The 27664-nt window shown below is 47.0% G+C and overlaps 1 protein-coding gene across 1 annotated transcript in view; it reads left to right on the plus strand.

Annotated features, from left to right (window-relative positions):
- Nucleotides 1–25839, plus strand: part of ADAM12 (ADAM metallopeptidase domain 12) — a 325460-nt gene extending 299621 nt beyond the window's left edge. The window contains exons 19-23 of the mRNA XM_074373406.1: nucleotides 2483–2618; nucleotides 3226–3334; nucleotides 5112–5291; nucleotides 21404–21534; nucleotides 23677–25839. Of these exons, the coding sequence (XP_074229507.1) occupies nucleotides 2483–2618; nucleotides 3226–3334; nucleotides 5112–5291; nucleotides 21404–21534; nucleotides 23677–23734 (614 nt within the window). The 3' untranslated portion in view covers nucleotides 23735–25839. The remainder of the gene's footprint in view (nucleotides 1–2482; nucleotides 2619–3225; nucleotides 3335–5111; nucleotides 5292–21403; nucleotides 21535–23676) is intronic.
- The last annotated feature ends 1825 nt before the right edge of the window (nucleotides 25840–27664 follow it).

The following is a 27664-nucleotide window of genomic DNA, read 5'->3' on the forward strand; positions in this document are numbered from 1 at the left end:
CCCCACTGGGACCTGACACAGCCTGAGACTCTCTCTCGTCCTCACGGTAGCTTTGCAGGCTCCTCCCCCTGCTTTCCTCTGAGGCCGAGTTCACCGCTTTTCAGCCCGTGACGCTCCCTTAGCTGAGGTCATCCTGCGGCAAACTGCCAAGTGGGTATGAACTTCATTGTCGGATCAAAGGACTCTGTGAAGGCCAGCCTCTGTGTACTGGCGCCAAGAGATGTGAAGTCAAATGCCTTTTTTGTTTTTTGTTTTTGCTTTTCATGGAGGTGCTGGGGATTGAACCCAGGACCTCGTGCACACTAAGCACGTGCTCTACCGCTGAGCCGTACCCTCCCCTGACAAGAGCTGCTGTGCTGGGGCCGTCGGTTCATTTCTCCTCAGAGACGTTGAGAAGCGGTGCCCTCATGTGGTACCATCTTCTCTGAGCTCTTGTCAGGCAGTGCCGGGGCGGGTCCGAGGGGTGCCCCCGCTAATGTGAAAGAAGCAAGGCTGATGGTGCAGAGAGCGGACAGCCAGCACCGCAGGGTAGGGGGGCTGGCAGTTTCCCCAGCACACTTGTGTGCCACCTCGGTGCCCACCTGAGCCCCAGCGACACTCAGATGGTGGCTGATGCCGCTGCAGGGGACGTCACGCAGCCCAAGTCCCACTGTGACTGGTGGCGGTTGATTCTGTGGCTTGGCCGCCGTTCCCATGACAACAGACACAACACTGCTCAGCAGGGCCAGGCGGGGGACGCAGGGCCAGGAGGGAGAGACCCTCGGAGGCAGGCACATCTGGAGAAACAGTGTCGTGAGGAAGGAAAGTGAGTTCCTGGTCATCCTTCTGCTTGAAGATGGACGTGTCTCAGCGTGGCTGCTGAGAGCGCCCCGGGCCCTGCTCTCCCGGGCCCAGCCCCGTGGCAAGAGGGAAAAGGGCCACAATGTCTTGCCTCTTCAGGGGTGTCCATCCCGGTGGGTAGGAAGCAAGGCCTGGACCGGTGTCCCCATTCCTTACTGTCATCTCTGCCTCGATGCATGGCCTCTTGCTCCAACTCAGTTAACTTTCCAACTGGCCATTGGGTTTAAGAGTTTATTGTACAGAACCAGCAGTTTTAGTTTTTAATGCATCGAGGACCCTGCCACCCACCCCGTCAATTTAAGACTTAGGGATCTGATTTTAAGGAACGAGAAACTATGGTTCAAGATGCTTCTGCTCGCTTTTTAATTGGCTTTGTTAAGAGACAGCAGAACTCTAGCCGGAGTCCCCTGTGACTGCCAGCTCACAGTCTTAAAAGAATGACACTTTGGCCGGGAAGCCAGAGCAATGCTTTTCCAGTGACACTTACAAGTCAGTCAAGACTGTCATACGCTGCTTGTCTTACTTAGACTAAGAGCTGTCCCTGTTAGGACTTGTCAGTTGGGGACAAAGTCCAGAAATATGGGGTGTGAAGGCACCCCCCGGAGTGGGAGCCACTGGTTCCCAGCCAGCAGGACGTCCAGGTCAGAGGCAGGGAGGGGCGAGCCCGGGTGACAGAAGCCACCTCCGCAGCCGGGAGCAGCCTGAAAGGGCCGCTGGGCGCCTACCACGTGAAGCATAAACTGATGGTTGCCGGCAGGAAGACAGAGACAAATGAATTGAGATCTGTGCTCTCAGAGAACCCATGGCCCAGGTGAAATTCCACATGCAGTGCCTCTGAATCCTGGCATTGAGGACCCTCCCCAGGCAGCCCTCGGCCACAGCTGCAGTCAGAAACCATGTGATGGTGTGATTTTCCACCCCTTTCCACGCCCCTGAGGAGCCTTAGGGTTCTCTGTACTAAACAAAATGGGATCAAATCCCAGAGAAGGGGAAGTTTCCTCAGAGGTAATAAGCAGCATTCTCCCCGAGAAAGGGCTTTGCCCCCACGGGCTGCACTTTAAGCCCCTGGCATGACAAAACAAAACCCGGGGGCCCTGCATTTAAGCTGAGTTTTCTTTTTCTTTTTCACCTAATTTGACGATATCCAGAAATAAAGTCTTAGTCTAAAAAAATACAAAAAAAAAAAAACGAAAATGAAACAAACCCCAATACAGAAAAAGGAGAGAAGGAAGAGCCTGCAGGAGGGTATTTGCCATGGGGCGGGGAAGATTTTAGCTGGGGGACCACTTTAAGTCTGATGGGACTGTAGTGATGGCTCCCTGTTAGCCTCCATGGCCACCATTCCCCGGCTGTCATCACCCCTGGGGGAGCCTGGGTGGCCAGGGCTGCAGTCCCACCTACCAGCCTGCATTCCTGCTTAGCAACTTCCAGAATTGTCCGAAGTGACAGGTGGCAAGCTAGCTTGCACCTCATACAGGACCTTTGAAGTAAGACTAATTTCTCAGTACGCCATTCAGGGATTTACACACTCTGTTTCTGTTCCTTCCTTCCAAGTTTGTTTTGCTGTAAATGTCACAGTTTAATGCTTCCCGTATTTCACTGTAACTGCCTTCTTCCCTGTGTCAAACATGCTTTGTTTCAGATAACCAAGGTTTAACTATAGGAATTCTGGTGACCATCCTCTGTCTTCTTGCTGCTGGATTTGTGGTTTATCTCAAAAGGAAGACGTTCATACAACTGCTGTTTACAGATAAAAAAACCACCATCGAAAAGCTAAGGTACCGTGTCTGGGAGGTCACCTTTCCAAGAAACGGCGTTTGAAAGACAGTGTAGCCACCTGCTTCTCGCTTTGTTTCCTCAGCAAAGAAGCCATCAGATTTTCTGTCGATTTGGTTTTTTTAAGTTTTTGCCAGACCTATCTGCCCCCTTTACTTTCCCTGCAAACTGTTTGCTGCTTATTACATAAATAAGCAGCATGTGGACAAACTCCACTGATGTATTTTTTCCCACCCTTACATTAGTAATTTTTGTAAGACATGCTGAATAGTGAGATATTCATATCAGAAGGGGTAGCTTTTGATCCAAATATATTCAAAGACATCATTGCTGAAATGCCAGCTTTATACAAAATGTGTCTCAGTGTCACAGAGCTGTGTTTCTATGGATTGCAAGAACAAATTTAACAGAATAGTGGCTTTGGGGAAAAGAAATCAATGTTTATCTTTTAATCTTGTAAGAAGAGTGTTAGATAATTTTGCTGTCGCATGTTTACACACTAAGTGAAAACAAGAAAATTGTGTTCGGAGCGTTACTGAGAACAAAATAGAAAAGGGCAAGCCAGAGGGGAGTGCGCCCTCGGTCAGCGTGCCTGGGGTTGCGTTGCAGGTGTGCGCGCCCTCCCCGGCCATCCAGCGGCCCCCAGCCCGGGCAGGCTCGCCTCGCCCACCTCAGCAAAGGCCTGCCGACAAAACCGCCACCTTCCAGCACATCGAAGGTGAGTTTTAAACCAGCGTGAGAAGCCAGTGAGTCCTCGAGCAGGAATCGCTCCCAGAGGCTCTTCCTGTGAAGTGCTGGGTCAGCACAAGGCGGTCCAGCAGGGTCTTCCTGAGGGGCCGGTTGGGGCGGGAAGAGGCTCACGGGGCCCCACAGAAGCGCTACTGGATTCCATTGAGGGAACGTCCCCTGCAGGACCCTGTGCGTGGTCCACGGCGAGCCGTGGCCCCTCCAGGCACCCAGATGGCCCAGTTCCCAGGGGGCCCGCTAGGTCCGCCACCCAAGCAGGCTCCCGATGCCGGACCCCTCCTGTGACTTGAAAATGCCACCAACTGGGTTTGGGAGAACGTCTACAGCCCACGGTTACCCCCAGGGTATTTCTAAGAGTGACACGGAACCCTTGCTTGGGTCCATTTTGCCCCCGCCCTGGGTTCTGGAAGCTCTGTCCAGCCTGTAGTTTCCAAGATCTGGATCCTTAAACCAGAGTACCTCCTGGCTCCCTGCTGTCTCCTAACTTTCCTGCTACCCTGGTGAATTATGATTAGAGTTCACTCTAGTATGTAGTTTCTCCCACCAAGTGTTTTCTGGTGTATCTACAAGAATTCCTGAATGTTGAAGTCACTCAACAAGAGTCCAGATTGTAGCAGTGAACAGTGTTGGTGTCAAGAAATGACAAATGATATTTAAAACCATTATCAGGTATTCAGGAGGCAAAAGAATAGATAGATAGATAGATAGATAGATTTTGTATATATATTTTATATCCCGTAATCCAAAAAGTGTAGATGGTTCTAAAGAGGAGACAGCCATTCCTGTTAAGCGTTACCACCTTTCACCCCCAACCGTGGGACTGTGGGCAAAACAGCTTCATTTGTGAGAGCCAAAAATGCAGCTCTATTTTGAAGAGCCAAAAACCGGAAATGACCCACATATCAGTCAACAGGTAAAGGGATAAACAAACTGTGGTATATTTACACAGTAGAATGCTATTTAGAGTAAAAAAAAAAATGAACTTACTGGTGTACACGACGTCGCAGATAAATCTCAAAATAATTATGCCAAGTGAAAGAAGCCAGGCTCCCCCCACCCAAAAAAAGATTCTATTTGTATGAAATTCTAGAAAATGCAAACCAATTTATAGTGACAGAAGTCGGATCAATAGTTGCTGGGATAAAGAGGAGGGAAGGATGAGACGGAAGGATGACCGGGGGATGGAGATGCTAATTATCTTGCTTATTGTGATGGTTTCAGGGGGATGAACTTATGTCAAAATGTATGAAATTAAACCTCAGTAGAGTTTATAGAGAGGAAGGAAGGAAAGAGGGAGGGAGGGACAGAGGGCACGAGGCCACTACGCAGGAGAGGGTCCTTCGGGCACAAGCCCTAAATCCTGATGCTGCTTCCCCGGGAATTTTCCTCATTTCTCATCGAGCCTCGTGCACATTGAGCTACATGTCATTTTCACAAGTCCTTAATTTCCTTAAGCTCTGGCCTGTGTCTTCACACAGGCTGGCACGTCCACAGGGGCCTTGCACCTACGTATGTTAGTGAATTAAACCAGTTTTTAAAATTTCAAATAGAATCAACCTCTCTGTTACAGGTTTGAGGGGGGGATTCTGTTAGAATTTTGAAGTTCACATGAAAAACAATAGACCCCCCCCTCCTGGAACGCCTTGATTTCTTTCCTTTCCTCCGGCCCACCTCTCCCTCCAGCCCTGCTTTTCCCTGCAGTAACGAGACGGTGATCACCACAGTGACTCTCGGCTCTGACCCCACAGGACAACACCAGGAGATCGCCGCAGTGTCCGAGCGTGGACATCAGCAGACCCCTCAAAGCCCTGGACGTTCCTCAGCCCAGTTCTCCTCAGCGGGTGCTCCCGCCCCTGCACCAGGCTCCTCCTGTGCCCTGCGTCCCCGCCAGACCCCTGCCGGCCAACCCTGCGCTCAGACAGGCCCAGGTATGCCTTCAGCGGTTACTCTGACGGAGGTAGTTCAAATCCAGACTCTGCTGCTTGCTGATGTCTGCACTTGGACAAGTTGCTTGGCTTCTCAGCACCTCTATAAAACGGAGATCATTCAGCTCCTCAGATGGTTCAAAGAGATACTCCAGGTAACGCAATAGTCCAGTGCTTGGTAGATAGTTATGGTGTAATATGTTTCACTTATTATTAGTAACACCTTTAAATTTGATATTTAGAAGAGTGAGGGCGCCCATTCAACGTGACATCGGCACCGTGACCCTTTGGAGAATGACAGGGAGTACTGTGAATAATTATTAAGTCCCGGGCAGTAAAACAGAGATGACTGCTTTAGGGAGAGCAATGGAATACTTTCTTACCATTTTTCACTCTCAGAATTATTTACAAAAACTTTACCACCAATTTAGTTTCTCCATACCCGATGCAAGAGTGCATAAGACACTTTGTGTTTTTGGAAGTCACACTTTCTGTTTGTTATGACCATGAATGTGACAGTATTTCATAATAGGCAACTTGAAGTGGGGAAAAAAGTAAAAACAACCAAATGAAAACACAAAGATACAATCACTGGTTATCTTTCATTCCTCTCATCACGATATTTTTTCTTCTATTAATTTTTGCATATTTAAAATTAAATGTATATTTCTAACATAACTTAGATTATTCTGTGTATACATTGCTTTACATACTACTTTTTTGCCTTAAAGTCATTCCCATTTATCATGGCATTAAAAATTCTTTACAATGTGATTTTATTGATAACACTATATATGTATATAGAATACTTTTTTAAGTACTTGCCAATCAGTGGGCATCTTCGGGTGTTTCCAATTTTTGCTGTTATGAATAGCTCTGTTATGAAGGTCCAGACAGGTAAATTTTGGACCACTTTAGTTATTTCTTTGGAGAGATTTCTAAAAGTGAAAATACTGGGTTGAAAATGATATAATCATTTTAAGTCTGTTAATACATAAATTAAACATTTTTTCAGGACTGACATGCACTTACACTCCCATGTTGTCACAAGGCACCTGTCCCACCATGACTTTGCTAGTACTAAGTATTAACATTTCAAAGCTTTGCCCATTTGATATGTAAAACAAAATATCTTTCTCTGTCTAGGGGTTCTATAAATCACAGAAAGGGATGATGAATTTCCAACTATAAATGTGTCACTTTTTGTCCATCAGTTTTTACCTCATGTGTTTTGAAGCTCTGTTGTTTGTGGCACAAAAGAATTAGGATTATTGTCTCCCCTTGGTGAATTGACCCTTTTATCATTGTGTAACGTCCCTCTTTACCGCCGGTGACTTTGTGGTCAAATCCACTTGATCTCACATCCACTTCAGTTTTCTCTTGCTTAGCATTTGCAAGGTATGTCTTTTTCCATCTTTTTACTTTTAACCTACCTACGTCATTTTACTTGAAATGAGTTTCTCAGAGACAGCATATAGTTGGGTTGTGCATTTCTTCATCCATTCAGTCAGTCACTGTCTTTAATATGTGTTTATAGACCATTTACTTTTAATGCAATTATTGCTGTTAGAATTTAAGTCTACCATCTTAATCTTGTGTTTGTTCCCTCTGATTTTTGTTTCATCATGCTCCTCTTCCCTGACTTCCTGTGAGGTTTGTTGAACATTTTTTGGTATTCTGTAACGATTCATCTACAGTATTTTTGAGATATGTCTGTGTGCACTTTTTTATATGGCTGCTCTAGGACAGGCTTCCTCAGCCTCAGCATTATTGACGTTTCAGGCTGGGTAACTCTTTGTTGTGTGTGACTTTCCAGTGTCTTGTCATGTTTAGCAGCATCTTGGTTTCTACCAACTGTAGATGGCAGTAGACGTGTAGTCGTAACTCCAAACATTGCCAGATGTCCCCTGGGAGACAAAACTGCCCTGACTGAAACTGCTGCTGTGAAGATTACAATATACGTATATAATTTATCACAGTCTATTAGTATCAATATTTTATCACTTTCAGCGGCATGTAAAACCTTTACAACCTTTTAGGTCCCTTTAAGATAGAGACGCCCTAAGTGTTCCCTTTATGTATAGTGACAACCACTTCAGATGTTGTCATTTCTGCTTTCAAACATAATTTTTTACACTTGAGAAGAATAGTCTCCTACATCTGCTCATGTATCCACCCTTCCCATTCTTTCTTCACTTCTGATGTCCCAGTTTTCTTTCTGTTACCGTTTTCTGTCTGAAAAAGTTCCTTCAGCTGTTTGGTTAAGGCACATCTGCTGGTGACAAATTCTGTTAGTTTTCCTTCGTCTGAAAATGTCTGTGTCACCTGTATTCCCGAAGTATATTTTCAATAGATATAGAACTCTGGATGGATTGTTTTCTTCTTTCAACATTTGAAAAACGTTCTGCTTCCTTCTGGTCTTTCTGGTGATGAGAAATCCACTGAAAATTTCCACCCACAGTCTCTGCTCCAGGGACGAGATGAGATCTGTTAGCACAGGGAGGGATGGAAAGCAGGGCCCTGCCGTCTCCAGGATGCGGTGCCCAGGAGGGAGAGCAGGGCATGGCTCTTTTCTGGTATTCACCTGGAGGCAGAGTAAGGTCAGACATGGTCAAGATGTTTACTGGGTCACTCTTTTCCTGTTCTTTTAGCTGAAGATAGCAGGCTTTTCTCGGGACTGTTCCTTGTCCAGTGCTATTGGTGTTTGCAGACTGGGGGCCTCTCCAGAGCCCAGGCCAACATATAAAGAAGACAAACACAAAAAAAACAAGGATTCACCGCCAGGTAGTCCCTTGAGTTCTGAGGTCCCTAGCCAGTTCACTGACTTTTCTCCAACTTTTAGAGCACCTGTTCGGTACAATATGCATTTTCTCCAGACTTTTTTGTTGTAATTTGCAGGAAGAATAGAGTCACAGGCACTTATTCCGTCTTGTTCAGACCTCATTTCTTTCTGTATTTCTTTGATTGCTGGCACACTTGAGCTCCTTTTTGTGTATCTATTAACCAAAGATACATTGGTAAATTGGCTGTCCAAAAAAAAAAAAAAAAAAAAAAAAAACCTTGATTTGTAGGTAATTTCTCTGCTGTAAAAACTCCACCATGGTCAATTTCAAGTTATTAACGTGGTGTCACTGAACGAGAAACAGAGGATGGGTTGACATGAGCAAGTACCAGCGGGCTGCAGCACAGAGCTGCTGTTGACACTTGTTCTGTGAGTTATCTGTTCTCATCTTCTGCCTATTTCCTTTTTCTTTTTGAAAGATAGAGCTCATTTTCTTTAATAGGTTAAGAATATTTACCCTTTTCCAGTAATTTATCACAAACATTTCCCCAATTTGTCCTTCAATTTTATTTATGCTACTTTTTGAAATGAAAGGAACTCTAGTTTTGTATATTAAATTTATTAATCTCTGGTGAATTCTCCCATACCTTTTGTGTTTACAATGTCCTCTCCCTTTTCGATCAGTTAAGACACATCTCTAATTTCTTCTGCTTGCTTTGTTGGCTATTGACAGTTCTGTCTTTCGCATTTGTTTTTCTAATCTGTCTTGGGTTTACATTGGTGGAAGGGGATGGGCATTTTCTAAACTTTTCTGGGCTTATGGACTTGAAATTCAAGAATCTGATGAAGGCGATGAACCCTCAGAAGATGCTCCAGTACTCAATATTTTGTATGCAAATGGAAAAGAAAATGAAAGTTCATTTCCTTGATCGGTGTTGAGGAGTTAGTTTGAGAAGCTTGGCTCATTCTACCAAGAAGGAAATGAAACCCCAGAAAGGCCCATCTATGGACAGTAGAAGGAATTGCACCAGTACTCAATGTTTTGTGTGCAAAGTTCAGATACTCCCAGAGCCCATAAACCTCTTCCCCCATGGGTTCCCTTGTCCTGAGCCTTTCCATGTCTCAAAAGCAACTCACCTGTGGACCCTGGGAAACGAGACTCTCTAATAGACCACGTGATCTGAGGAAAGCCATTTCTACTTGCTGTTGTCTTTTTTCCTACCAGAGGTGAATGCTTTCCAAAGCCATTCCTTCAAGATTTCCTGTAAAGCAGGCCCCCCAAAAGCCCTTCATTCTGTTTTATGAAACTACTGAAATGTTAGCCTTTAAACATTAGTAACTGAAAAACCCACATTCTCACTTCAGGCTCATGTCTGTCTGCAGCTTTCCTGAGACATATGATGCAGACTAAGCACGCCCTTCCTCTCCCATCCCACAGAGGGGACTGGGATTAATTCCATGCAGGTGTGGGGCGTATTTGGCAGTGGCTCTGGTTGGAGGCACGGACAGAATCCACTGACTTTTTGTGCCTTAGAGCTCTTGTGCCCTGTCCCCCATGACATGAAGTCACACGACTACACGGCCAGCCCCGCTCCATTCATTCAAACTCACCATCTACCCTTTCTGGAAAGAAAACCCTCATAAACACGGCAATAGTGGCCGACCTCACGTCTAAAGGGTAAGTTAGTTCTTTATAGAAAACGTCTGACCTTTCCATCAAGTGTTCTGTTTGATTTTCAAAAATCAAGGACAGTTGAATCAACTCCTTCTCTTGTCCACAGACTGGCCTTTCTGGGGTACCCTTTCCTTCTCGGTGGAATGAGCCTTGGAACTCAAGTTTCTCCAACTTACTCCTCAGCCTCAATCAAGGAAACGAACTATCATTTCCTTTTCATTCTGTCAGCTCTTTTAGAGGAAAATAATTCACTGTATTCGTCTAGCTTTTAGCTGACGGCTGCCAAGTTCTCCCGAACCACAACCTGAGCATGAAAGGCAAAGTGTGGGCTTGAGAAAAGGCTAGAAAAATGATGGAAAAAATACGAGGTCACGGGGGTGGGTGATCCCCTACAATTGTGTGCATAGGCAGGGAGGATGATGGAACATCTCTGCCATGCTTGGCATTGAATTGGCCCAGCCCTAAGTTAGATGTTATGTTTGCAAACAAGGAACAGGCACTTAAATGAGACCAGGCAACCAGCATCCATCCCCACCTCACTGCTGGGGAGAGAGTTCATCTCAGACCCTGGAAGGGAAAGGGGAGGAAAGCAAAACAGGACAAGTCACAGGAATGGGTACAGAAGGATCCCAGAGGGTTTTGAGAGACTTTCTGGTAACTGTTCACTTTAGGTTGTTTTTCTCTGATTACAAAAACATTAAAAAAATCATCCAGCTTTGCACCACCCCACCAAAAGTCAGTTTTACCATATGATCGTTTTTTTAAAGAGTAAGGTATATTAAGGAGAGAAAGCCCGCGTGCATACCGAGCACATGTCTTGAGCAGAATCCTGAAAGGGCTTCTCCAGGCAGCAGGCTTGCGTTCTGACACCAAGACAGGCGGGGAGGGAGACACGGGGCACAGGAGTTCAGGAGCTGTGCTGTGTAGAGGAAGAGGGCCACTTCCCCTGACCTCAGACATCGTTTGTTAAGTCATCAGACTTGACTTCCAGGAGGGAAGGGGGCCCGAGAAACACTGGGTGAGCTGGCGACTGTAGGAGGAGTAACATCCTTCCTTTTCTGCATGCTGGTTGCCTTATGGCATCCTCACACCTCAGTGCAGTGTGCTGACCGCTGCAGCCCAGGGTCGGGCATGAGCTGGTTGGCAAATGGAGGAGAGGCTGAAATCACACAAGGGGCTCGTGTGCAGGGGGAGCACAGCATCTTCCCAGGGTGGGAGGTGGCGGGCACAGCCCCAGCGCAGACCCCATCTAGGTATCTCCAGCAAGCTTTGGATGCAGATGGAGTGTCCTGCCATCACACAAGAGAGGGTCTCAAGTTACTATGAATTTAAAAATCAGCAAAACTTGAAAGACTAGGGACCACGAAGACACTCAGGTGCTATTCTTAACTGCCAAACACCAGTGTGACTGAGTTTATTCCCGGAAGAGAAAAGGAAAGGAACAGGGGCAAACTTGGGGAGGTTCGTGAGATTTCTAGGACATAGCCAACTGGAATCCTCTGTACAGCTTATGATGGTCCATAGGCTTCATTCATTTAAAGTTTGAATAAAAACACGTTCAGTGTCACATCTGAGAAATAAATTTCTCCACTCAGAAAGAATTGTGTCTAGAGAAGGCTGTGCTAAGAAGTAGGAGATAGAACCACAATTTTCTGCTGTCGGGCTGAAATGCACTGCGATTCTAATGGGTGTATAAGTGGCACCTCCAATGCATAGATGGGTCATTTTTCTCAAAGGTAAAAAACTCATGAAAATGTCACTCACTTAGCATTTCTCTGTATTGTTTTGAAAGTTTGCCCCATAAAATGGCATTGAACTGTATGTGCTGGTGTGTGGTCCTAGTTGGTCTGGATTGTTTTGGCTTTTTAAGCCCTTAGTTTCCAGGAAAATTTTAGGAAATGGTTCTTCACAGAATCTAATCAGTGAATTATAACTCTGAACTAACTGGAAAAGATCACTTTTCCAGTCAGATTAGCTTCTTTAGTAGAATAATAGGAAGCAAAAAAGGACACCTGAATCTGTCTGTTAGACTGATTTTTGCTGAATCAAAGTCCTTTCCTGAAACAGTGGATTGGCCCAGGAGAATGTTTATCAGCCCTGTTTCTGGCACTACTTGTCTGTGCTGTAGAAATTTCAGCAATGGAAGGATTAATTTTTGTTTTCACTCTGACAGCCAAATGGTCTACAAATGTGTGTGTGTGTGTGTGTATTTGAGTTATTTTATTATGTTTTGGGTATAAGGAGCTTCCAGTTGCGTTTTGAATTGCAAAAGAGCAGGCACTTACTGAGCACCAATGATGTGGCCAGTACCCCTGGGCTAGCACTTTGCAGGCATGTCTCACCCTCTCAAGGAGCCTAGGAGGCAGATACCGCCCATAGCTCCATTTTACAGAGGAGGAAACAAGTGAGGACAAATAGCTTCTAGAGTAAGACCCCCAAAGGTGGAGAGCCAGGGTTCAAAACCAAGGTCTCTACCTGCAGTCTTAAAATGGGTGCACGCACAGATGGATGGATAGATGGGAGGGAGGAGGACACTGCAGTGAAGATCATGATGGTGAGCATCTTCTAGATCGCTGACTGCCTCCACCATCTTTAGTTCACTTCCTCCAAGTTTGCCACAGAGATAAAAGCGGTGGGGGTTGGTACGGGGGAGGGAACCTTCTGACATCATGCAGAGCCTCAGTCTGTAACAAGAGAGTCTTGCCTTTCTCTTTTCTTTTGCTTGTAACACTATCATGCTCCTGTCATTCTTGTCATAATTGGTCTTCTTGGAACCAGCCCTTGTTCAGAACCACAGCAGCCATTTGTTGCATTTCACATATCTGTAGCATCTTCAATGAAGACTCCTCCGTGCATTTTTTTTTTTTTTGTAGATGTGGAGATTTTCAGTTCAGTGTTTCTGACAGACACGACATTTCTCCTAATCCACATCTTCTCTGTGTCTGTAGAACATACAACACACCGTATTTTGTCAAATAAGACTGGACAGCCTGGTACATCTCTTCATTAGTGGGGGAGAGGCATAAGGGCCCTCCCTCCCCTGACCCACAGGAAGACTGAGGAACGATTAACACGGGCTTATTAGTAAGCAGCAGCTACTCATTCATAAATGCTTTGTAAGGATGCAAATACGAGCAACACCAATTAATTCTAGACCACAGTTTTGGAATAGTCAGATGAAAGCTGGTCACTCTGAGGTTGAGCCCAAACTTTGAAAAGTCATCTTCAACAGAATGAATTCAGCATTTGGATGAGGACTTATACCCTTCTGACCTGAGTGGGCGTCTGATACTTAAACCAGTGCTCACAGAGTCTGGAAACCTGATGATGGAGGCCCTTGCTCATCAGAAACGCCAGTACGTAACAAGGAAAGGAAATCCGTTTGTCAAGATGTTCTCCCGAGGAAGTGGGGTGAAATACAAGAAAACTGAAATCGTTATAAAAGCCTTCATGACTGCAGGCAAACCAAAAGCTAGTAACCAAGAAAACGTGCTGGAAAGCACCCTCTGTGCCTGCTCTCTGCTTCCAGGATTTCACCCTTTTGCCCAGACATCCTCTAAGACCTCCCCACTCCTTGAGCTGTTATGTGGTCCTCCCGTGGGTCCCTCTGCTCACCTCCTCCCCTGGCCTGCCTTGCAGTTACCCGGACACCTGCTCTGCTCCGTTCCAGAAGGCATAGGACTGAGTCATTCATCTCCAGGCACACCTAAGTCCAGTCCTTTGAACTCAGTAGACACGTGGGAAGTATGCTGAATTGATGTGAATTTTCAGTAGTAAATAGTAAGCCTTGTCACAGTATCCGTGATTCCCCAGGGAGCCATCACATCGATGAGTCATGGGGTATATAAACATTTGTGTCACTTCCTCCTGTAAATCTAAAGTGTAGCTACCAAGGTCTTGGACTCCCACTAACCTCTCCCTGCTGCCTGCCCAGTACTTCCAGAAGCTTCAGCTAAAACTTTTTTTGGTTTCAGATCATACACTGATATTCAGGTGACAAATCCATCTGCTGCCTCTAAAGGTATTACAGCTGGAGGCATCCACATCTCCCTGGAGAGAAATAACTTCAAAGGGGAGGCATTCACCTGATCACGGCACCCAAAGGAGTGTTTGTTTTCCAGTCACTTCTGTTACTATAAATACCCAAACTGTGTGTGGAAAAAAAAAGGATGTTTGATATTTTACCTTTATATTTTGTAATAGGTAATGTGTGCCTATAAGTAAAAATTCCAACAGTGGAAAGGGTTATTTAGAAAACAGTCTCCCTCCTGCCTCTGTCACCAGACTCCCTTCCCAGAGGTAACCATTATTACTAGCCTTTGTAAAATACAGTGTAGGAGACGGTGAAAAGTCTTGGTTCCACCTGTCTCTCTCTGCAGTGTGAGGGACTATAGAAAACTGGGAATTTTCAAACAGTCAAAATTAGAGTGAGACAATGAAACCTGTCTGCCTGTCACCCATCTTCAGCCCCCGTCACCTCACTACCATTCTTATTTCACCTTAGATCCTTATTCTGGATTCAAATGGCAGCCCCCTGCCTGCTTCTTTCCATGCTGGTTATTCAGGATCCACCTCATCCTTTTCACTGGCTGCATAGTATTTCATTATAGAGCCACACCATTAATTCTTTAACCTGCCCCTTACCGGGGTGGCTTCCAAGCATTTGCTCCTTCAAATAGGCGTATTCTTGCCCGAGTACCTTGGGCCCATGCACGATGATGGATGTAGGATAAATTCCTGGGAGCACAATTGCTGATCAAAGGCCACATGCATTTAGAAATTTGGTAGATTAGGCAGAAATGCCTCAAAAGGAGTCGTCCCAATTTCTGTTCCCCAAATCTTCACCAATACACTGTGTTCAGAGATTTCTCTCATCTTTGCCGATAAGCTAGGTTTAAAAAGTTACCTCCATTTCTCTTCCTAAAAATGAGATGGAAGGTCTTTCCACAGATTTAAGATCCATGTTGGTTTTTTCCATTTTCATAAACTGCTTGTTCATCTTCTTTGCCCCTTTTTATTGTCATGTTTAGAAAGGTTTGTCTACCCAAAGATTACAGATGTGTTTTTCTGTTTCTTCTACCTTCATGACCTTCTTTTCACATTCACATATCTGATCCATCTGCTGTTATTTAAGTGTATAAAATGAAGTAGGAATCTAGCTTTGTTTTTCTAGATGACACGTAAGTCATCCTCAACACCATTCATTGCATTTCTGGACTTATTTGTCTTTAATTGGCTTTTATTTTCTTTGTTAGGCTTCTCTGGTGTCTCCTTAACTCCACCCACCCCCAAAGAACCAGCTCTAGGGTTTATATATGATTTTCCTTTTACTACCACTAGACCACAGAAGCGTTACTTTAATATCCCCTCTACAAATCTGAAATCATACCTGCCTCTTTGGACTTTGTGACAATTAAATGAAAATATCTAGAATGTCTGTAATGTCTTTGCTAAATGATAGAAATTAATTTTTATTTTCCTGGTTACTTTCGGCTTTTATCGTTATCCCTTCCATTTTTCTTTTGCGCTTAGGTCTGTTTTATTTCCTTAACTTCTTGGATCATTATTTCATTTTTTTCATACTTTTATTCCTGCTTGATTAACATAAGCATGTGAGTCTAGGGATTTCCCAAACACAGCATTATCTGTGCTTATTCTAATTTATGGCATTTTCAATATTTATCTTTTTAAAACAGTTCACGTTTTCTCTTTTGTTTTCTTCTTTGGCCCAAAGATTGAAATTAATGTTGTTGGTAAGTTTTTAAACACAGATTTCCACTACTATCTGAAAGCTGAGCTTTCATTCCTACGAAACCTTCCGTGTAACGCAAAGAAGCAGTTCCCTTAGGACATGTCTTGCTAAGGGATGCACAAAATAAGTCAGGATCAAGCACAGATGCTCACGGACACAGTTCCGCGCTCTGGCGGCGGGATGCGGAGATGTGAGTGTGGCTCCCGGGGAAGGAGCTTGGCAGGCGCCGCACCCCCTGCTCAGGGTGCACGCTGCCCCTCCGGCAGCCGCTGCGAAACAAACGCTGAAACCCCTTTTCCCTTTCTGCCTGTTTTTGTAAAAGCGTAGAACCTCTCCAGACTTCTTTTGGTTAGTACTGACGTAGATCTTTTGTAAAAGGGACGTAAGGTGAACTTGTGAAAATTGGGGAATGTCTATATTTAAATATAGAAAAGGAAGAATGATCTAAAATCACCCATATTTATACTACACAGAAATGACTATTATAATCTCTGTTTTTCTATGTACGCACCTATTTAAGTTTCAGATATGTAATATGCATACGTTTCTTTTTTTAAAAAAGGAAAAACTAAGTGATACAGACCACGTCAGCCCCGCTCCAGACACAGTTTGGTGCTGCTTTTCTGTAGCACTTTTCAAACATTTTTACATAAATAAGTATCCATGAATAACATACAGTATTTTATGCTTTTCAGTTTACAAAATGGTATCAAACTAAGCGTAACAAGATGTGTCCTTATGCTCAATTTTTTTTATTTTTATTTTTTTCTTTCTTGACATTCTCTTTGGTTCTTATTCAGATCTGTGTCTTGTCTTCTATTTCTTTAAACGCAGTAAGAAAATCTGTCCCAATAATTCCCAAATCCAGTGTCTTTGGGTTTGTTCCCGCTGAAATTTCTACTGCTCTCTGACTCACAATTCCCTGCTGCTTTGGGCGCTCGGTCATTTACTGTGAGCTGCTCCCTTTTCTGGAAGAGTCTCTGGGAGCCTTTGGTGTCCAGGACGCAGGTGGTTCCTCTGGAGAGGATGTTACTATGCCTCTGCCGGGTGCCCAGGGCAGCACCAGCTCGAGGCCCCTTGAAATGGCTCAGGGTTACTGAGCAACGCAGGTGATGTGATGTCAGCTTCAGGTCCTCTGGGGCAATTTGTGGTTGCAGGTCATTGTCTTGCGTTAGTCCGCCCAGCACCAAAGGGCTCCTTGCAGTCGGCTAGGGATGGGCAGTGGTGTGCATTTACTTCTGGAACATTCTTACCCAGAGGGATAGCCCTTCACAGAGCCCAGACTTACTGGGGAGAAGTCAGGAAGAAAATGGTCTCCTATTAAACTAGGGCTGGTGCTGACCTGTGACTCCTGCATCCCTCACCATAAAAGGGTATCAGAACCAAAACCCAGGTTTCCCTAATTTGGCAAATGCCTACAGCTTCCGCGCACGCCCTACCTCTCTGGGTTTCTCCTTTCACTTAGGTGTTGGCCTGATAACATCTTGCTATCTTGTAGCTCTTTGATGCTTTTAAGAAAAAAATTTAAATACATTTTATCCAATAATGTTAGTGGTTTTAGAGAGAAGGTAGGTCAGAATAACCCAGCCTGCCCTGTATCTGGAAGTGGAAGATCCACCCCCCAACTTCAGGCAGTTCTGTACTGTCTGTGTTATTATGGCTTGTAACAGTGTCTTTCTTTCTGTGGCCGTAATTCCCACAGTTTTGTCAGCCTTGGGTCTACACTGAAGGGATTCAGTGCTCAGTGTCTTTGTCACTGAGCTGTTCCTTTTGCAGCTGGCTGACGTCCATTCTGTTCGACTTCCAGAATTCCTTTCAGAAGAGCTCTTAGGAAGCCTACTCCCTGAATTTTGCACGTTCAAAGACATCTGGCAGTTGCTTTATTTTTTCAATGACAGTTTAGGCATAAAATTAACGGATCACACTTTCCTTCCCTGAAACTCACACGCATGCTCCCTCTGTCTGCTCTGAAGAGTTCAGAAGCTGACTTATTTTTCCCCTTGTAAGTGACATGACTCCGTAACCTTGAATTCCAGCAGCTTTGACAGGTTATGTCTTAATTCTGAGTCTGACTTGTTTTCCTCACAGAAACAGTGCACACTTTCGATCCATGGACTTGACTATTTCAGAAAAGCTTTTACAAATTAAGTCTGGGTATTTCTTCTCTCCTTACTGTTTGCTCAAACCCCTTAAGTGACACCATTTGTGAGTGTATCACCTTTGTGGTCTTCATCTGTCATTTACCCTTGAACTTTTCCCCATTTCCGTCAAGCTGGACCCTCACAGCCCTGACTGTGTTCAGTACAGGCTTACAACATTGTTAGTTTCAGGTGTATGGGTGTGTGTGTGTGTGTGTGTGTGTGTGTGTATATGTATGTATGTGTATGTATATGTATACATATGTTTTTTTTCTTTCTCAGCTGCTTTTCCATTATAGGTTATTACAGGATATTGAATGTGGGTCCTTGTGCTATGCAGTATGTCTGTGCTGGCTTCCTTTCAGTAGTTCTGTTTAGTGTGTCTAAACTCCTCTTCAAAGGGAAGGAGTCCTTCCCGGAAAGAAGGACCAGTTGCAGGACACTGGGGGAAAGGTCAGGTCAGCGCTCAGGGCCAGCTCCAAATTGCCCACCTCATGAGGGACCGTGGGACAGAGGGCTCTGAGGGATGATGGGTGGGTTGGCCTCCCCTGCTTTCATCTAGACCCTGCCAAGTCCACCCCCAACTTCCCCTTCCCAGGAGAAAGCTGGTGTATACGTGTTCTTTAAAAGACCCCTGCTGCTTCTGATTAGAGAAGAAGAAGAAATGGAGGCATCTTCCTGAGAACCAGCTGACCTTGGTGTTATCATAAAGGGTCTATTCCCACAGGGCCGGGATGGGCCAGACAGTGAGCGGCATTTGTGCTGCCCCGGCCCTGCGCGAGCAACCCAGGGACGGCTGCGCACCCCCGGCATCTTCCTGTGATAACATCCAGTCTTCCTGGGGAGATCTCTCCGGATAAGCAGGATGCATTTACTCTTGCTTATCATGCAGAAGTAGATAACAATTGAGAATTTATGATGGTCAAGGCCAAGGGCTATATTTGGATTTAAATATTTGTCTTTAACCCTCTAAAAAATTTGAAATATGTATCTATTGTGAGAACATAAGCAGAATAGGGAGAAATAGGACAGCTCTCTTTAGTATCAGATCTCCATTTTTCTCCAATACGTAGAGGTTGAAAAGGAAGAGAAATGGGGGTGGGGGGAGGTGTCCTGAACTCATCTCCTTGTTTAAAATTAAAGTCAAGCAAAAGGAGTGTGTGAGTGTGCGCCGTCCCTCGGCTCCGCTCCGATGCCTCCCTGCGGCCGGGCTGGATTGGACTTCTTTGGGGGAAGCCCGGGTTCAGGTTTTGCCCGGGCAGCATGAAGCTTGGTGCCTCAAAGGGAGGGCGGAGCTCCCACCCGCTTCTCCAAGGTCAGAGCGCGTGCAGCTGGCGCTTCTTCCCAAGTGGCTCCTGGGCTCCGCGTCGCCACGCCTGCTCTCTGAGAGGGGAGGACACATCATCTTTGGACTAACTCAGACTTGGTGCTGGTCTGTCCCAGCTGGGCCTGGTGGGAAGCTGGCATCTTACCGAGGCAAATACCTGTTTCATGTTTCCATCAAAATCACGTCCTGGGCATGGCAGGAAGAAAGCGGATTGGTGCCTCTGCTGCCCCAGGTTTGAATCAGAACTTTCCACCAACATCCCAGCTGTTTGGGCTTTTCTCACTATGGTGACCATATAACTTGCCCTCTACACCAGGACACATGAGAGAGACTGCGATTAATAATTAAACAAGGGCAGACACTGGGACTGTCACAGGCAAACCAGAATGAACGGCCAACCTAATTGTCTCCTAAGTTTCCATGATAAATTCAGCTCTATTGTGATACACTAACACGTATCTCACTTTGTCTCCGGACGTTGCAGTAAAAACCTGAGGTTATCTTTGCTGCCAAGACTAGATACTTAGTGGCAAAACTAGTATCATTAGGGAATGAAGTATTTAATCCTCAAAGTCTGAATTTTGTGGGTGCATTCATGCTTACATGACCCACTAATATCTTGCTCATATGGAACTTGCTTCAAATGGAGCTTGAACTATTGCGAGAGTTTATCATCCAAAGTTTGTCTGGACCTGGGAAATTCACAGTGGTTGTGAGGCGGTCACAGCGACCTCACTGGCCAGCTGAGTGCCAGGCCCTGTGCACTAACAGATTTACAGAGGATCTCTCCCTTAATCCTCACGTCATCCCGTCTCTGCGACCTGTGCGCCCGCGACTTGGTAAGCGCAGAAGCCGGCGGGCAGACAAGCAGCCTGGCTCCGTGCTGGTGCGCGCGGTGTGGCCTCTGTTCCTGGTTAGGGCTGTGTTCTGTTTTCTACTCCACGGCCAGCTAATGTTTCCTTTGAGGAGAACTGATGGAACAGTGTCACTTTTCAGTCTGTCCCTCCGTCAGGCGCTCTTTCCTATCCCAACCAGCCCGTTGTTTCAACTTGGCGCATTTTCTGCGCAGCTGTGGCTGACAGACTTCTGCGTTAGCTTCCCTGGCTTTTCAGAGATACCCTAAGTGGTGAGTATGTTGTCGCGTTCTTTGCACTGAGCGCCAGGGACTGAGGAGATGCAATTTTAGTGGGATGAGGACCGTGAGAAATTCAACTCAGACGTTTTTAAATCATCTTGAGTGTTCCTGGCTGTGTGGAATACTGAGTCCCATGAAAATGGGTTAGGTCACGTTTGTTAGGATGTCCTTGAGATTCCAGCACCATTTCCTACAGACTCTCTGTACATTTGTGAGGGCCTCTTGGCTCCAAGGACCAGAACAGGTGGTGTCTTGGTGCCTGTCTTCACCCCCGACCCAAAAGAGCGCTGTCAGTGCTGACTCCCCAGCCCAGCCCCAGAGAACCCCCTCTCCCGGTGGCCAAGAAAGGGACCCCGGGGAAACAAGGGACTTTGAATAATTGTTATCTATACTTTGGGGGCTTCCTGTGCATTATTTAAAACACTATGAAATAGGTCTGGTGTTCTCCCATTTTATAGATGGAGAAATTGAGGTGGAGGGAGGTCAAGTGAATGGCACAAGTCCCAGAGTATTGGTCTTTGCATAAAAGCCAGAGTGGAACACACAGGCCCACGCTCTGCCCCCTTCTATTGCCAGCTCCCTTACTGGCCTCTGGTCGGCAGGGCACCTCCCCATTCACTTCCTTACAGAATCGTATCCATCCCTCAAACCACTGTGTCTTCGGTTTTCCTTCTGGGTGTCACTTTTCTGGTGAGTTTATGATTCTTTGAATTAATTATTAGAAAGCATTTGGACAGAAGAACCGAGGTCCATGTCGTGGAGCCATCTGGATCGACCTTCCCGGCCCCACGCTGACGGAGGGCGGTGATCACCTTCGCCATCCGGTCCGTCCACAGCCGAGCGGGTTCTCTTACAGGACTCTGGCAAACTTCAAGAAATGAATGTGTTTGAAAAGATTTTCACCAACTTACCATTTTAGGCCTTTCGAAATTGAGAGGAAGCCTAAAAGCACAGGAAAGTGGACGTCCCCTGGGTCCACTGGCTCAGAGACACCAGCCTCAACCATACTCCCGAGGCCTGTGAACAGTGTACCATCTGAACACCCACATTTGGCTGCTTGTAACCAAATGCCGCTCTGGATCAATCTCTAACAGAGGCCCCCTCACACGCACACGCACACGCACCCCACCACACCCGCACGGTCAGAGGGTTTCACTCCATTCACAGGAAGTCAAGCCTGTGCCATGCAGCGACCTAGCTGCTCTCCACAGCCTGCCCTTCAGGGCACCCTGATGGCTTCTGGGGTCAATGTCTTGTCCAAGTTCGCAGGGATGGTGACCACACACGCTCTTCTGGTTTATTACAGGGAACTCGTAAGCCAAACCCTCCCCAGAAGCCTCTGCCTGCAGACCCTTTGAGCAAGACAACCCGGCTGAGTGGTGCCTCTGCCCGGCCCCTGGGCCAGCGGGAGTCCGGGCTCCGCCTGGCGCCCATCAGGTGGGTGCGGTGTGGCCACGCCCCCTCCTCCCCCTCCAGACCATGTGGGGCAGCTGCACCCAGCCCTGCTTCCCAAGGCACCTGAGGCCGTGGGGCGGGGGCGGGGGGTTATGCACTCCCTGCACCTGCGAACAATATAGGACAGATGCAAGGGTAGATCTGAAAATAAGCAGGAGGCAGCCGTGAGCTTACAAGCACAGGCACCCCAGGTGGCTTTAGCAATGATCCCACGGCACCTGTGAGGTCAAATCGAGATCGAGTAGGACAGATCCCTGGGAAAGCTGCGGCTGACGATACGGGCCGAGCCGCATCCCTCAAAGAGGCACAGAAGTAAAGGCACCAAAAGGGGGGATGTGATGACAGCTGGATACCCGCCTCCAAAAATCTCACTTAGGCCTTAATAGCCTAAGGAGACGAGGTGGGGCTGGAGGGTCATGGGTGAAACAAGGCATGAAAGAAGTCAGGCCCAGGCAGCTGCTGGGCAGGAGGGGGCCCGGGGGACTGGGAGCTTCCCCACCCAACGTGCAGGAGTCTCTCTGATGACTCGGCTGCAGCTGTGGTCCTCTGATGCCCTCCCCCAGGGGACTAGGCAGGCACAGCCCTGGATCCTGGCTTGTGCCAGGAGGTGACCCCAGCGGTGGGCTGGAGCCAGTCACACCGGTTTGCAAGGGCTATGACATTTCCGGGAATTTTGCAAGGTAGGTGTTAAGCCTAGCCGTTCTGAAGAATATGATTATATAAACTTGGAACGATAGCTCTTAGATTAAAAACAAAAGTAACAAATGCCCCAAACTCCTCACTTCTACTTTCTTTTTCGTTATCTTATTTGTAATCCACGTGCTTGAGGTTACCCACGTCTGTCATTTCCGTGTGATGGACGTACCGTGCCCCGGTGGCTCGCGAACGTCTCGTCCGTGCTCAGTCACGTGGCACGGGTAGCAGAGTGCTCGTGCAGGGAAGCCCGCAGCACTACGGATCAGGACGACGCCTCCCACCGCGGGGGGCAGTTAAACCTTCACCAGCACACAGACGGGTGAAATCCTCAGCCGAAACACGCTTCTGACACACGTGCCCCCCCTTGGCAGGCAGCTTGCTTTGTGAGCTCAAAAGAACCAAAGGTAGGGTGTCGGCCAGGCCCTGCGTTCAATAACTCAGTACCTAGGAGCGGGAAGGCCCACATTAGTGATTTCATTACAGCTCTTGGGAAAAATGTTTGGCCTGCGAAAGAGACAGCTGCCTAATACATCTCAGAGATAAAGCCGGTCAAGGGGTCAGGACGATGGTTTTACTCCCGGCTCCACAAAGAGAGGAAAGCTGCCGGGCAGCCTGGTTATTTCACTGTGGTTTGTAGGCTGATCTTGAAGTCCCTTCTCTTGTTACAAAGGGAAAGCACCGCTTTACATGGACGGGAAGCGGGCAGACCCTCTTTTTAAATGACCTCAGGCAGTGGCCTGTCTCACCACTGCCAGATGCTGACACCAGTGCAGCTGGTTTGGGTCTCGTCCTGGAAAGAGGATGCCCTGTATGCTCCTCTTTGAGGGGCCTCACAGGCCCAGCTTTGCTCTGTCCTCTGGAACCACAGTAATACCGCTGGGCACATCGCGGCTGGTAAAAAAAAAAAAAAAAAAAAGAGATTGCTGGCAGTGAGAATACACACTGGATGTTGAAGAGTCAGTCCCCCCGAAATGTCAGTCACCCCATTAATAATTTTCTATGTTGATTACATATTGAAATTCTACTACTCTGGACATACTGGGTTAAGTGAAATCTCTGACTGAAGTTAGCTTTATCTCTTTTTACTCTTCGTGAGCCTACTGGGAAATTTAAAGTTACAGAGGAGGCCCACCGTTGCGGCTTGCACCGCTTTTCTGCTGAGTGGCCCTCCCCTGGAGTCACCTTGCAGATGGATGGGAGGGTCATAAACCACTGAAGACCCGGCAGCCCCCCAGCGAGGTCCCTTTCGTGATCTGCAACCCCTGCCAAAAGCAAGAACAGTGTCCAGCCCCCAGCGTGGGGGTGGGGTCTGATCCTGGAAACACATCCTAGTGCAGGGAAAGTCATCGCCCACCCGGGCGTCTGTATCTGCAGAAGTGGCTCTCAGGGCCTCTCACTGCGGCTTTTTCTTCTCCCCTCTCGAGGCAGACCGGCTCCCAAGCAGCCGCCTCAAGTGCCCAGACCGCCCCCACATCGCCTATGCTGAGTGAGAAGCAAGCCGACACCTTTTCTCAACAGTGAAGACAGAAGTTTGCACTACCCTTCAGCTCCAGTTGGAGTTCTTTTTTGTACCAACTTTTAGAATGTTTTTTAATGTTTCAAACACCACGATCTGAAGAACTCTGAGCTACTGCCGTCGGTGCTGTGCTGTGCTAAGGTGCTCTGTACTTCCTCAGGTACTGTAAATTATTAATTTATGCAGAATGCTCGCTGCAGCGCGGTGCGCTGGACGGGGCGTTTTTACCATCACTGAGTTTTCCATGGAAGGAAGGCTTGTTGTGCTTTTAATAGTTTAGTGAACTTGAAATATCGTGCTTTATGAGATTCCGGACAGGATGTTTACTTTTTGATGGAGGCTTTACTGGAGACCAGATCCCCAGCAACCCATGGCTGTGGTGACGGTGCCCGACACAGCTCAAGAGACCCCAGGTAGAACCTTGAGTGATTTCCTGGAACCCCTGATCCCAGGTCAGAGCCTGGCTCCTGGTCCCAGCTGTGCCTGGCTTTCAGGGATAACCTGGGCCCTGTCACAGCAGACGGGCTGGCCCACCATGCCTACCCCTTGAAGCTCCAGGAGAGCCGGGAAGGAGGCTTCTGGCCAGGAAGCTTTGGAGAGAACCTGGGTTGCAGAAAGGAATTTTGAGGTGTGGCCACACCAGCATAGATAGAGACCAAATATGAGGCCAGGCAGAAACTTGACCTTGAGCTCACCAGCCGAGAGCACTTTGGGAGAGCAGGCAGCAAAGTCTGCTCTACAGAAACACCAAGAACGCCTTTTCCTGGCTGCCCTCTGCAGAGCGCTGGCATCAGCACCTCATTTCAGTCGGGAAAGGGGCTGTTTCTACGGGAAAGCTACTGCCTAGGCGCTGCAGACACCATCTCCCTGGACTGTTTGGAGCTAAACAAATTACCACCTTGTCTTCTTGACTCTAATACAATGATTCTGTGTTCAGACAGACAGATGAGGCTTTCCACGGGACCATAACTACTTTCAGATGTGAACTAGTAACCAGATCTAGTGAATCAAATCCATAGATAAAAATCTCCTTCTATTGCAAGGCTCAGCCTATTCAAAATTCGGCAGAATCCCTATGCTTGCAGAAACTACAACCAAAAGCAATGCTGTGTTCCTTGGGGTAGGTTATGCCTGCTCTCCTTGCCAGCACAGGTGGGATGAAGAACCATTAAGTTACTAGTGAGTTCTCTTTGGGCCATCCTATTTTCCCAGCTGGGCTGCAGGAACCTTTAAAAGATGTTTTTAGCAGAAAGTTTGAATCTATTTTTTAAGTACTGACAGCCTACCTGTTATTCGAATATCATAGATTGTGATGAGGAAATCCAATTCCTCATCCTACATATTCATGAAATGCAGCCCCTTCAGCTTTCCCTCTTCAAATGCCTGACTGGGGAGCCATTTTCACAAGGAGATCATGGCGATGCCTGGACCTAATGGTGTGAAATTTACAAAACTACTCAGACAAGGTAAAATGCCTTTATGCCTCTGTCTTCTAGTGGGGCCAGACATGACTAGTTTTCACATTAGAAGGCAACTGACAGCAGTTCCATAATTCACTCTGTTTTATGATAGAGCCTTCATCTGGGGTCATTTCAATGGCTTTTCTATGCCTTGAAGCAGAAAAACAAAACGTACCGAGAACCTTGGTTTGCCTTCCAGAAAGCAGGAGTGCATCTGACTCTCCCCGTGTTCCGTCTCTAGGTAACACAGTGTTCATGACCGTGGAGAAACTAAATAAAGCCATGTCACAAACACACAGGAAAGGGGACCCAGCTCTGAAACATTCCAGCTCTTACAGCACGCAGCTATTCATTACACAGTGATCAATCTCTTAAAACGACAAAGCCATGTTAGGAAATGTTACTGCTGATGAGCATGTACAGAGTTACTGTAACTGGGATAATTTTGGTAATGGTATTAAGGCCAAAACAGCTTGAAAAGTTTACAGAATTTTTATGGTGCATCATGTGGGTGTTACCTTTGTGGATACCCAAGCCCTTTGATCTGGCGTTTTAGTCCCTTCTCCCAGTGCAAGTAAGAGGATGTGAACTTTTTTTTTTTTTTGTCTGTCCTTAACTACAGTTCCTGTGTTTCCATTTCAGAGAACCAGGAACAGTTTGATATTAAAGGAGGTTAACACTGTGATCTTACACTATGTCATCAACCGGCCGCTGAGGGGCCACGGCGGATGACGCATTCTTCTCTCTAGAGTGCTAATTGCTTTTATAGAGCCATGCAATTTATTTCTGGACAAGAACATATTTCAAACTAATATCTCCTTGCAATACCCAGATAATATTATTAAAGGGGCAGTACTTCCAAGTGCAGTACTTAGCAAGTGAAGCGTATTTAGCCGTAACTTTCACTGTAAGATAACTTAGGAAAGGAACCAATAGCCATGTTGTTGGGGGAGGGGAGTAGTCCTCCCCCTTTTTATATCCTCAGAGATGATGGAAACAAAACTCAATAGTTGTATTTCAACGGCAGTCTATTTTTCATTTTTAAAAATTGTATAGGCTGAATAACAGAGTTGAGGTGAGGTTAGAAGGGCCTCCCTCGCTTAGAGTGGGCTCTGAGGGTAGTACCCCTTTTGTGCCTCTGTCTTATGGGAGTTGTAGGTTACATGACCCCACTTTATTGAGAAGTTTATCTCCCGAAGTTTTGTGTCAGTTTGTTTTCCCGACACGTGGGATCGGATGGGTAGCAACCAAGAGGAACAATGCATAACATTTTCCATTGTCAGAATGTGCACTCGGAGACTCCGCGTCCCAGTGTGAGTTTTTCCAGCCTACACATGTGGGATGACATCACAGAAACCACAACAGCAACGAATTAAACTACATGAGAATAAATACCCCTGACTAGTCTCAAAGGGGACATCTTTATGCCTTCTTAACTTTATTAGGAATTCTCAGGCTGAAACCAGAGGCCATTGTTCTCTGGCAAATCAATGCAACACATCAGGGTAGCCCCGCAAAGAAAAACAGGAAAAACTCTGCTCTGTGTCAGACTGTTCTCAGGAGCCTGTCATCCGCGGTGGTGCTAAAAAAGAGCCTGTGCCGGGCCAGCTCGAGCGTCTCCCCGCCATCTCGCCACTGCTGTTTACTAAGCATCTGAGCCACTGAGACCCCGAAAACCAACCAGGAGGGCCGGGCACCCGGGAGCCGCCTGCCCCCTTCGCCGGCTTTCCTCGTCCGGGAAGCTTACATCACTTACCACTTTCGCTCCTGAGGGCGCCCCTGGGTGTTTGGGGAGCGGGAAGCCTGGGGCAGGCTCGGCCTGGGGCCCCGTCCTCAAGGCTGTCAAAATGACCCCAGCCCCACACGAGTAACCGGGAGAAACATTCCACCCAGGAGTCTCCCAGGGCCGGGACTGACCCCCCAGGCGTGACCCCGGGGCTGGAGCCGGCCGGTGGGGCACGTGGCAGGGGCGTCTTTTCTCCCCCCCACTTGCACAGGGCCAGCCCGAGGCTGCACCGCGACTCCCCACGGCTCACAATGAGGCCGAAAACACATCTGGACCCAGGCAGCCTGGGCCACAGCACCCCTGTGCCTCTCCGGCGTCTCCTCATCACCCAGTGCTGCCGTCGGTTCAGCCCGAGTGGTGACGGCTGCAGGTGCAGCTGCCCCCCTCCCCATGCCCACCCCCGGGACGCCCAAAGCCCTTCTCCAGAGCTGCAGCGCCCAGCGACCCCACCCACTCCCCCACCAGCCTGGAGTCCAGAAAAATCCCTTCTGCAAGCACTTCCCATCTAAAGACTTAGTCTAATTATTAACTAATAATTAATAATTCTAATTATTCTAATTAGAAGGGGGTGGCCACAGAAAATCAGGTTACCTATGATTCGAAAAGTCTCTCGACGCACTCTCCAGTCCTACGGACAGCGGTTTCTTTTAAACC

This window comes from Camelus bactrianus, chromosome 11, assembly GCF_048773025.1.
Source record: "Camelus bactrianus isolate YW-2024 breed Bactrian camel chromosome 11, ASM4877302v1, whole genome shotgun sequence".
In the NCBI taxonomy this organism is placed as follows: Eukaryota; Metazoa; Chordata; class Mammalia; order Artiodactyla; family Camelidae; genus Camelus; species Camelus bactrianus.